Consider the following 12,147-nt stretch of genomic DNA (forward strand, 5'->3'; position numbering starts at 1 on the left):
ACTACCAACTACTTTCCATGCATCAGCCTTGTAAGTTCAACACAGGAAGACCCTACACCAAGCGCAGTGTTCCACCAGATGTTCTTTTTGTCTGTCATCTTCTGAAACATTTCTGAACCAAGACCTATTTTGCAGCAAAATGCCAGGCTCTAATTATGGGAGAAGAGGTGGGCTCCAATATTGAGCACAACTGAGATCTGTCATTAGCTTTTAGTGCTGTAGAGTTACAGTTCACAAACCTGTGCAACTTACCAGGTGTGCTTGTTGAAGAAACCTTAGAAGTTGAAGACTCTGATTCTTCCTGATTAAAAGGGAGGGTGGAGGGAGAAGGGGGGAAGGAAGAAAAAAAAAGAAAAACAAAACACCTTTGACTGTTGTGAATCTATCAGCTTAATCAAATGTTTAAATATTTCACTTTCTACGTAGATTTAAATGTTTCTGCTCAATTTTATGTAGACATGCAAGCACAATGCACTTCACAAAATACTGGTTAGGTATGTGTACATATACAGTATGGCATAAATAATCTCATATACAATTAGAACTTTTCTCATAATCTACTACTGAATTATGTGAAGTAGATAAAATTTCTCAACTCACAGTTTTATCTTCTTTCTGTTCTAGTTCTGTTGATCCCTTTTCAGCAATTCTTCTTCTATAAGCAGAGACAAAAGTTACCGAGATCATCATGGTTTCAAGATGGAAGAGTATTATTTTGTGCAATTAAAGACACAAACATCTTGGTAACTAGATCATTGAAAATTTGTGTTTAAAAAAGCAGTTTCAAAATACTTTAAAGAACTAAGTCCTCCTTCCAAAGGGACCATGCAATTATTTTCCTCTTGAAGTCTGTATCCCCTCCCCTACTGTTGCACTAAGAATTACACAGAAAAAAATACACAATTACACTCAAGTAAAAACAGCTATTCACAAAACATTATCATCTTTACCAAGCAACTGTACGAGCAAGCTGAGGTTTATTTCATCCTTACCCAGCTGCAAACAGTTACCCAAAATCCTACCTCTACCATGACTAAGCAGCTGGATCACATCAGAAAGAAGCTCCTTACCTCCTGGCCAGCAGGGCACTCATTTCTTCCATCAACCCACTGCCTCCCAAGGGAAGTGGTCCATTTCCACGGCTACTGTCTGTTTTAGATGAAGCACTGGTGCCTCCTCCTCCACTTGAACTGGAGGAGTCTTCACCCTTTGTAACACGCAAAATAATAGTAGATGTACAAATAAAATGATAGGCAACAGTGAAAGAAGCAAAGTTCACAGATGAGAAAGAAACAACTATGTAAAGAACACGATGGACTGGTAGCGCATCCTTTAATGATTTTAATAATGAATTAAGCCTACCCCACAAGTCTCAATACTGCTATTAATCTTGAATGCAAATTATAACCAGTTCAGGAAGACAGAATTTAGAGACAGGAACTGGAAAAACAAACAAGATATGTGTTTACCCGTGAGACTTTCCTAAGTTTGGCTCCAGCAAGTGCAGCTGCTAGTCCAGTTAAAGGGCGATTTTCTTCAGACATGAATCCCACTGAAAATCCAGAGGTGGGGAGCGGGGGAGCAGGAGGTGGAAGGGGAACAGGAGGAACTTGGCTGGGAAGTGGGGGAGGTGGTGGTGGCTGCGGTGGCCCTGAAGGTGGAAGTGGAGGTGGTGGTGGTGGGCCAGGAGGAGGTGGGGCTGCTACTGAAGATTGAGCTGGGCCGGGGGGCAATGGGGGTGGGGGAGGAGGTGCAGGTGGTCCTTGGACAACACCTAGTATCAAAGACAAAACAAATAGGCTGTATTAAGGATTTCAAAAAGAAAGATCTTATGTCCATTGAAATACTGGTTCTTTTGCTCAGTGTATAATATCAGTATTAAGAGACCCTCTTATAGGCAAGAAAACATTGCAGGTTTCATCAGGAGACAGGCATTCTCACTAAATACACTAAAAATATGACACAGTATGCTATGAGAGATCAGTTTCAGAGACATTTACACACAAAACCCCTCCAATCAGGTTCTGTGCTGCAAAAAGGAAGAATTTTAAACCAGGAGACAGGCAAAGCTTTTGTAGTCATGTAAGACACAAGCATCCATGTAGGAACAATAGTCTGTGTTCAAACGGTGCTAACCAGCGACTTTTCATTATATTAACAAGCAAGTAACACATGACCCAAACATCTGAGTACTCAAACTGTTTGTTCCAATGCTGATTTCTAAGCTATATAAAAATCTTTCATCTAAAACACATTTCAGGGATCAACTTCAATAATATGGACACTAATTAGTGAGTTACAACATTGACATTTTAACAAGTTTAACAAGCTTTTCTATTTTTTATCTATTCTTTTACTGCTTTAAAATCCCACTGATACGCAATACAGGATGTGTTTTAAAGAAAGCATATTCCGATGATCACTCTTATTATAGAAACAGTTTAAGAAATTGTGACTAAGAAAACAGCCACACACATCAGCCTCCTGCCTCACCCATCTTGCCATAAGCTACTCAAAATGCTATGCAACCTCTTGAGCAACCTCTACAAGTAGGAATTTCAGACAGGAGTCTTCCTCATCTCCTATTCCAGCAACTACAGTGCAAACTTGGAGCCTTTTAAACACTTTTGGTATCACTCACCATCCAAGTGCCCACTTTTATTTTTTATTCCATACAAGTGAGGCCATTCATCCTATTTCCACTCCTTCCCAAAGTAGCTCACACACCTTCACTGAGACAAGAGAATGGTATAAACAGGATCTACTCTGCATGACTTTCGTTGATGAAGCTGCGGTCTGCTCATCTCCCAGAAACTCCTCTACCCACACCTGTAGCTGAGCTATTGTAGACTTATCTACAAAGACTTAAATCTATTAAAACAATATAAAAGCTGGACTCTGGCTAGCAGTGACCCCCATGTAAAACACATTTCTATCATTTTAGTAAAGTTTTCCTTAAGACTGACCCCTGCTTAACCAAACTTTTTTTTTTTTTTTAAAGTCTGTTTAGCTACACTGGTAGAATACCATAGGGAGACCTGTCTTTGCATGTTTATGTGCACATCTATATGTTCACATACAGCTCTATCTCAAAATACAACCACTGTTCAGAAACAAATGCTGTAGGTGTTACATGCTACTTCCTAAATTTCAAATTACATAGGGTATCAGTGATTCACATTATTCTTCACTTAAGGTCCTTCGCATGTCCAAAGCTACAAGTAAGTCCATTCATGGTGGCTGCCACTGGAAACTAATGATGCTGTTTATTAACACCATGTTCCAAATAAATTAAGAGTGTAAGATTTACCAAGCAAATATTCAACAAGCTCTGTTTCACAAGTGAGAACTTAAGAAATCAGAATTTTATTTACGGCAGGCCACAGAAAGCCAGCTTTTCTCTGCTTTAAATTTTCCCTTACCCCAGTTTTCCATTTTGTTGTAGTATTAAGATCACTGCAACTCCTCAGGGTGGTTAAGGGCTTTGATACTGATTAGTTTTGACTGCATTTCTGATTAGTGCATTAGTAGCAATAACAGAAAGCCTTACCCTGCTGGGTCGTAGGTTCAGTCGGCTGAGAGGCTGCCTGCAAGACTGGCTCAGAAGCAGAGGAGTCTCCCAGCACAGAGTTTAGAGAGTTCTCAACAGAGGCAGGGGTAGCTGCAGAGGGAGAAGGGAGAACACTAGGCTTGGATGAGGGAGTTGAGGCATTCGGGGAGTTGGGAGAAGGAGAAGCTTGAGGTCCACAGAGTGACAGAGGCAGAAAGGAAGGCAGTGGAGGGGGGGGAGGCGGTGGAGGCAGAGCTGGACCTGAGGTAGAAGGTGAAGAAACTGGATAAGCCAGGTTTTCAGGAAGCCCGTTAGAAGCTGTGGGAGACGTGGACATTTGGGTCACTGTGTTAGAAGCTGACACTGGGAGAACAGGTCTTGGACCAGCAGCTTTGCCTGGTGGACTGCTTATCATTACTGGAGGAGACGGGGGAAGAGGGGCAAAACTGGGGGCGGACCAGGCAACAGGTTTCATATTTGGAGGCAAAGTTGCCATGGAATTGACAGGAGAAGGAGGCCGAGAACTTCTGTTCAGTGGACGAGGAACCGTAGCGTAATGGGGAAGAACAGGGTGGAAAGCTGAGCCTAAAGATGTAGCAAAACGTGATGCAGAGTGCCTTAGAGGTGGTGTAGGGGGAGTGGAAGTCGGTGGTGCAGAAGTCACTACAGCATACTCCGGTGTGGCCTCTGACATTGGTGCTGACACTGCTTTTGCATATGATGGAGGAGGTGCTGAAGGAGGCTGGCAACTGGAGTATTCAGGAAGTGGAGTGCTATACGGGGAGTTGTCGAAAGATGGAGCTGGACAGAAGATGGAAAGCAGCAGCAAAGACAGGATAAAAAAAGGAGAAAGAGAAAAAGGGAGCTAATGAAGCAACAAAAACCAGCATTCAAACAAAATCTATAAATGTAGACTACAGTTAGTACCAGAGGATTAGGCACAAGTGAAAAATACTGTTAGGAAAGTTTTATATATTATCAACAGCTGCTTTTAAATTTTAACAACCGTTTTTTGTGCCAAAATTTGAATTTACAAGTACATTCTAGAGTGAGATTTCTCAAACCCCATCTGTGAGATGGATTACATATAGGGCTGATTAATCAGTCTTTTATCTCCTTGTTTGATTGCAAACTGCAAGCAAGTGTAGTGATCTTAACATTAGTCAGAACTCCACTAACTCATACCATCGGCAGCAAGTAGTATCTTTCTCTTCCCCAGAAAAAGCTCCATCACAAACTTGAATGTACTGGGAATAAAACTATCAATAAAATCTTCTGCTCTAAAATTACTAGCTCTTACCCAGTATTCCTTAACTTCTACCTTAAGCTGACTTCTTATGCAAACTGAGTTTCTTACTAAAGAACAACCAAGCACTTGCAAAGTTCCATTGCATTACCAGAATTAGAAGGCTTTCAAGTTATTACTAAATACATTTCTGCACGTTATGTTATCTACAAATACATTTAATCCATTTCACTGAACTGTTATTACAATAAGAAATTAAGCAATACTTCATATCGAAAGGCATTCCTTGCACTATTACTTTGCACTACATAGGTTCATACATCTGCATTAACACACTAAACTTGGTATGTTCGGAGGTGATTCTTTTTAACAAATTATGTAGTGAGAATATATCTTGTTGAATAAAGCAGGCAATTATAAGGTATTTAGAAATTTTAACTCATCCTACTCTAAACAGCGTTGGAGGAGGCCAGTAAGATTCAAGTTCTTCAAGCAACCAGAGAGTACGGCAATCAGATGAGCAAATAGTGCAAAAAAATTAATTTCAGAGTTAACAGAAAACTATGACAGGAAAGTGAAATCTCTTTGACTTCTTGCCATAAAAAAGGAAGAAATTCCAGGAAACAGAAGCCTGAAATACTGACTGCTGTTTACACAACTGTACTCACTGCCCTTTGTTGCTTCTCTCCCACTCCTTCACCCAAGCATGTTAAAAGTAGTCTGGGGTACTTGAACACATTAGGCTTTCAAATTCTTACCAGCATTTGAAATTCTTCTCTCTCTTTCCCATTCCAACTGTTCCCTTTCCAACTGTTCTTGCCGTTCTCTTTCTTGCCTTTCCCGTTCAAGTCTTTCTCGATCCTGCCTCTCCTTCTCTTGCCTCTCTCTTTCGAGGCGCTCTTGCCGTTCCCTTTCTTGCCGTTCCCTCTCCAGTTGCTCCTGTTCTAGGCGCTCTCTTTCAAGTCTTTCCCTTTCTAGCCTCTCTCTCTCCAGTCTGTCCCGTTCCACTCGCTCACGATCCAGCCTTTCCCGTTCCAGCTCCTTCTGCCTTTGTTGCTCCTGCAACTGTCTGAAATTGCGAAAAAAGGAAAAAGATTAAACTGCAAAACAAAAATATCAAGAGGACAAGATGAGATAAACCAATCAATCTTTGCACTTCTGATAACAAAAGCACAGCATTTGCACCCACATGAAATTCTTAATTCTGCGTGTAATTTTTCTGAGCTGGGCAGCAGTTTTATTATGTTTACAGCAAAAAGTCATATGTCAGATTTCCTCATAACTAACTTAACATTCTCGAAGACAGCTTTCAAGAGGTAAGAATAGACAGCTGCTGATGATAACTTAATAACTGTTACAGTCTTCCCAGTTGGGGATATGAAGTTACATTTGCTCTTTGCACGGTATTTTACACTCAAAGCATTCAATAAAGTACAGTGGAACTGCAGTAACACAAATACTCATTAAAATACATTCCCAAACAAATTACATTTTTTCAGAGAAACTAGTCAGTAGTAGTTTTTATCCAAATTGTACAGAATCATCAAAATGTACATGTGTACTTCCCACTTGCATAATATATACATCGTGAAGGCAGGGCAAAATTGGACATGGTCAGAAAAAAATTCAAGGGACAGTAGCCAAGGAAACACTGCAGGGAGCTGTCAGGGTTTCCCACTCATGGGAGTCTTTGTGAAGGAAAGCAGAGAGGGAAAAGACGTGGGCAGGAGGGAAACAAGCGAAACAGGTGGAGGAAATATAAAGAACTTCGTAAGGGTAAGAAGGAATCATGCAAAATTTGCTGCTAAAGTCACTGGGCTGGCTGGAAGACAGGACTTCCCTGTGAAAATACAGTGGGAAAAGCTGTAAACAGACATTTTGCATTTTTTCCTCAATTTGTTTTGTATTTTCTGTAGTTGCTCAGCGTTTTTTGGGGGGGTTGCCTGACTGTTAATTTTCTGTGAGTTTTTTGCCTTTTTTAAAATAATTTTTTTTTAAAGATACGTTTTAGTTGGCTAAAGTACAGCTTTTTGATTTTCAGAGCTTTTTCATCTTTTGGGGGAACTCAGTACTAAAACAAAATTAGGCACACCCTCCTCAAAGTTGTGTTATGTTTTTGTCAATCCATGTCACCAAAAACATTGTAAGTTATTGCCCTTTTTTCAATAAAAATATAATAATGACATTTAAAAAGAAAAACTTGCATATTAAGTACACAGACATTTTTTTTCTGCCATGCTTCAGATGGAAATTGAAGATAGTGTCTCAAGAAATACAAAGCACAGTCAGCTTTTTACTCTAAAGCCAAAAGGAGACCTACATTTTAACACCTTAAGCTTAAGTCAGTTTTCTATAGACTGCCACTGAGCAATCTCCTTTGGAAAAGCTCCTTGGTAATCTATAGTGGAAACCCCAGACCTAGCACTGTTGCTATTAAGTCCATCTGCTAATCAGACCAATGTTTTTCCTTTATAGGTTAAGAAAACCTGATAAATATGGAATTTTTTAAATTTCTATAAGAAATTACGTTTCAATTATGTACAGCAGAAGGACTTTTCCCTATTGCACTTGTTATCCCACATGTCCAGACTGTATCAGTTCTCACACCTCCTGCTCTCCTAACCCATATAACAAAGCTGTAATACCAGCCAACAAATATTAGAGGTGCAACTCCACATGTTAAAGGCTTGATTTTTAGCCTCTGCAGTGGCTTTGTATCCAAAAAAATCTGGTAATTGACTGATACATATGTGGAACCAGTAGAGGATTTCTAAGAAATATCAAGAGAAGACAGTATAAACCACTGAAACTTAAGCTCCAAAAGAGGTATTTAAAATATTTTTGGCGTTACATTTTTGCTTGCTCTGTATTGCACAAAACCAGCTTTGCTTTGCTCTTTTTCCCCCAGAGAAAATTTGGTACTACATGAAAGTGGGGTTTACATCATGGCTAACTTCAATTTCGTCATTCCAGGATCTTTTTTTGTAAGGAGAGGTGGATGCAGATATGTTTGTAGCTTAAAGGGTATTCAGGGCAGAAGTCAGCTTTTGTAGACTTCAAAGTAGCTACTGATTCAGAAGTGAGATAATAAAGTTACGACAGTTCTGTGGCAACATTCTTTCATTGAAGTGTTCTGTTCAGAAACATAAACCAGACGCTACACATTGGGAAATGATTTAAGAACAATATAGAAGTAATCATCAGCCTCCTTCACAAACCCTGCATCTCTAGTCTCACATTAAAAGGGAAAAACCAGCAAAACTTAAAAAATTCAAAGAGCAGCAACATCATGATTAAATGTACCAAACTGTTTCTACTTAGAAATGACTAAAGAAGTTGTAATTCTGCATTTTTGGAAAAGGCAACTGCAGGCCTATGAAATCCTGAATGACAAGTACATCCTGGGAGAAAAGATTCAATGCAACTAGTAAGAGAAAAAACTCAAAAGAAAAGAGAACCTCAGCATGTCATACAGATGAGATGTGGAACTCCTTATCAGAATGATTCAAGAGAGTAAAAAAGAAAAAACCTACAACCCAAAAAACATTAACACACTAACACAGACCAACAAAAAAGCAAACCATGGGAGGTCATTTAGAAAATAGAAATTGCATCACGCACAAGAACCTTTTGAGCCAAAAACACCCAGAGAATGGGAGAGTAGCATAAGTATTTCAGGTGTTCCCTCTTGCCCAGAAGGGTTTTACTTAAATCTTTCCTTACTGAGAGGGATAAATGCACATGTGAATATGTGTATGCACTATATATAGAAGAGATTGGGAGGGGAAGTGTATATAAGTGTATACTCTGTCTTTATATAGCATGTAATTACATGTAATTTTATCTAAAGTGTAAGATGTACATGTAACTCAAAATGTTTGCTTACTTCTCCTAATATATGTTAATACATTCCTGAAGCTTACATGGGGGTTTTGTCCTCTTTAAAGAGCTCCGAAGATACACAATATCCACATGTCATAACAAAATGTCTGTAAGTATTAATGCTCTTTAATCTGAAGCAAAAAATATTTCGGTTAGCAACCAACACTATTAAATTGTACTGGCTCTCTACTAAAATAAAGAAAAAAAATGCAGTGAGGTAACCAATTCTATCTACACAGGACCTGAATAAGAAAGTTCACATTATTAAATAATTATCGAGTGATTCAGTATTTAATATTTTATTTTTGTAAAAGAATCCTAGTTTTTTATTTATTTGGAAATAAAGGAATAAAAGCAGATTTTTTTTTCAATATACAAATAAAAACTGAGTTGAACACTTTGTTTACAATGAACACGCTCTACCAAGAGAGGGCAGCAAATACCTTGCAAACATTAGATTAAGAGTCATACAACAATTAGAGAATTTCAGAAATGTCAAGATATTAGTAGAAAGAATGAGAATGTCAAAGAACATTGTGAAAGCAATTTTTATTAAAAATCCTTAACCTTAGAAAGCATAGTATCTAAAGACAAAGATCTAAACTAGGCTAGGAAACTTCAGTGTTTACTGGAAAACAATATTCACTGTAAATACAGATTTTATAGCCAGCGAGGACCCATCCTTTTCTGGAACACTTTTCACATTCAACCCTGTATCCTGGTGATGTATAGAAGAGTTACTGCAAGTGTCTCAATTTGTATAAAGAATGTCCTTCCACAAGAGAAAGTATATCTCAACATTAAGCACTTTTACTGCACCAAAAATTAGAGCTGCTGTCACAAGGGCACCAAGACAAAAAAAACCTACAAGTAACAAATTGATTGCTAAAACAAGTTTGTGAAAGAAAAAAAAAAAAAAAAAGCCATCTTCTCCGGCAGGTCACCTTATTTCCTCAAGTGGAAGTTTCTCCGTACACGCACGTATAAATCTTCAGGATTCCAACACTGGCTTTTGCTCTTAGATGTAACATCACATAATTAAACTTTTTCCTAAAAAGATGATTGGAAACTGAAAAAAGACCATTTATCAACCTGAATAACAGAATCCAGCCACAAATCTGAAAGGCTTCTGGTCCGGAAGCCAGATACATTAAAACCAGGGGTATTTCTATGAACAGTGCAGAAAAAAAGCATCTTTGTATCACATCCAAATTCAACAGGCACTGAGCTGATAGAATTCCCAGATTAATAGAAACTTGTTTCAAATATTTAATTTCAAAACTCATAGTAGAAAACAAAGACCCAAGACAAAGCCTGCAGAAAATAAAATATCTTTAGAAACAGACCTGACTGAAGTAATTGCTGCACTGAGTGAAGAGGTCAGTTGCAGGCAGATAATACATAGTATTTGACAGCTGTTAGCCATCAGTTATGAGCACATGAATTTCATATTCCATTTTTCCATGGTTGAAAAACTTAAGAGTCAAAGCCGGGGACCAAATCACTCAGATAATAGGAATACTCACCCTGTTTTGTCTGCTTAAAGATACAACAGAACAAGAAGGATGGGGGGAAAAAAAATCACTGAACGAGCGTACTGAAAGAGCACTCAAAAAAACCTCACTTCAAGCACTAAAAAAATAATTTGGAATTAAAGAAAATCATAAAACAGATTTTCTTGAGGAGAGATTTTCAGGGTTTGAGTCTCACACGATATCTTCTGCATTTTTTTAATAGTTTCTTGCTTGTGCTATCTATTCTAAAACAAAGATATGTGTCACAGCAGAAGACAAACACAAGGATGACAACCAAAGGGCAACACAAAGGTTGCTGCACTGTTGCTAGCTTACCTCAATTATATATTCTGCACTACCTATTCTGAAAGTTACCAACTAAGACATTCTGTGTAAGAAACCAAATGCGATTACATGAAAGTATTCAACAAGGTATTCAATCTTCCCTTCTGTGCTTCCTTAGTTTTTGGTTTTTTTTAAAAATCAGTTTCATAGACAAGAAATCTACAGAAAACTCTACTACGTGAAAATTCTAAATACAAGTGTATGCTATCACCTAACTTTAACCCTTAAACATTGTATTCATCAACCCAAACCAATGGAGTTTTTTAAATTGTGTTGTTGCTCTGGTCATTAAAATTACATTTACCAATTAAATAAACCATAAAGTACATTTAACCACTAAAATACATTCACCAATTTAAAACGTTGCATCGCAATGACTAACACTATGAGAAAATACCCATAGTGTTTAAGTCCTGAAGTGTCATTATGCTGATGCTTCAAGGGCCCCTGCCTCAATCCACAGAGCAATAAAGGAAGACAGCGATGTTTGGAGTTTTATCCTAAAATGCTGAAAGCCCAAGAATGTGGTCACAGATAGCATTATCTAATCCAACAGTCACTACCTACCGGAATACATCTCACATGATGGCTCTCCTCCTCCCACCACTGAGTCACTGCCACAAACAGAGCAGCAGGCTGCAGACGGGCTGCAGACACAATGCACAGCGGAGCAAGAGGCACCAGGTGCAGGGTGACTTCAGCTCCATCTGAAGCATTCTGACATCTGCAAAAGAGCAGCTACCTTCTGACTGCAAGGAACTGCATGTACTCTGTGGGCATCAATTTCACTAGATACAGTTGGCCTACTTTATTACTGTTAAAAACATCTAGAGGAAGAAAAAAAAAAAAAAAGTGCTTTAACATGTTGACTATTTTGAACTTGGCTGCTAGTTTGAGTTTTAAGAGCTTAATCTTCTGATTACCTTCAGAAAAGGAACAGGTGTCCCTGCTATGGTCTTTTAAATTTCCAGAAGCCTATCTGAACATTAATGTTAAACTTGCTCTTCCATCTTTAATATTAAAAATACACTCATCATTCCAAAATTCAGCACAGACCTCATGCTTCTGTATCATCATGTAAACCTAACTGAATACACACCTCTAGGCCTACACATTTGTGCTTATGTACCATGGCATGAACACATACTACACTCAAATTTTGTAATCCATTTACAAAGAGAAAACATAGGCTTAATCATGCAAATACAGACTGCAAATTTCCATCAAACTCAGGCTGCCTCCACTGAGACAGCCTTCACGAATAAACAGCACACCTGATGCACCAATAACATAACTTCATCAGAAGTGATCAATACCTAACCTCTTCACATCTTCCTACGTTCTCTCTGTTGCAAGAACTTCAATTTGCTTCAACTAAACTGTACTCCTGCTACATGCTCTCCCTAAAACTCTAACCAAGTTAGCTTTATTTTTTTCAAGTGCTAGACTGTCTAGACACCTTCTACCTAAGCATACTCTGCATTGTTTCAGTGAAATCCTTAAAAGAGATAATCAACTTGATAAAATGAGCAAGAAACAGACACTTTGAAGATACGCTAAGTTTGACTGTTCAAAATGAAGAGGTTTGTAAAGTGAGTTTGTATATGCTC

At 38.4% G+C, this 12,147-nt stretch overlaps 1 protein-coding gene across 7 annotated transcripts in view; it reads right to left on the minus strand.

Annotated features, from left to right (window-relative positions):
* The window catches only part of ENAH (ENAH actin regulator), a 93,235-nt gene that overhangs the window by 14,495 nt on the left and 66,593 nt on the right, over window positions 1-12,147 (minus strand). For 3 of the 7 annotated variants that reach the window (XM_071739775.1, XM_071739774.1, XM_071739776.1), the window contains 6 exons: window positions 5,555-5,865; window positions 3,551-4,351; window positions 1,470-1,774; window positions 1,071-1,207; window positions 601-655; window positions 253-301 (listed from right to left, as the gene is read on the minus strand). In XM_071739775.1, coding sequence (XP_071595876.1) covers window positions 253-301; window positions 601-655; window positions 1,071-1,207; window positions 1,470-1,774; window positions 3,551-4,351; window positions 5,555-5,865 — 1,658 coding nt within the window. The remainder of the gene's footprint in view (window positions 1-252; window positions 302-600; window positions 656-1,070; window positions 1,208-1,469; window positions 1,775-3,550; window positions 4,352-5,554; window positions 5,866-12,147) is intronic. The other 4 variants (XM_071739779.1, XM_071739777.1, XM_071739781.1 and 1 more) reach the window with 2 other exon arrangements.

The sequence above is a fragment of the Heliangelus exortis genome, chromosome 3, assembly GCF_036169615.1.
Source record: "Heliangelus exortis chromosome 3, bHelExo1.hap1, whole genome shotgun sequence".
Classification (NCBI taxonomy): domain Eukaryota; kingdom Metazoa; phylum Chordata; class Aves; order Apodiformes; family Trochilidae; genus Heliangelus; species Heliangelus exortis.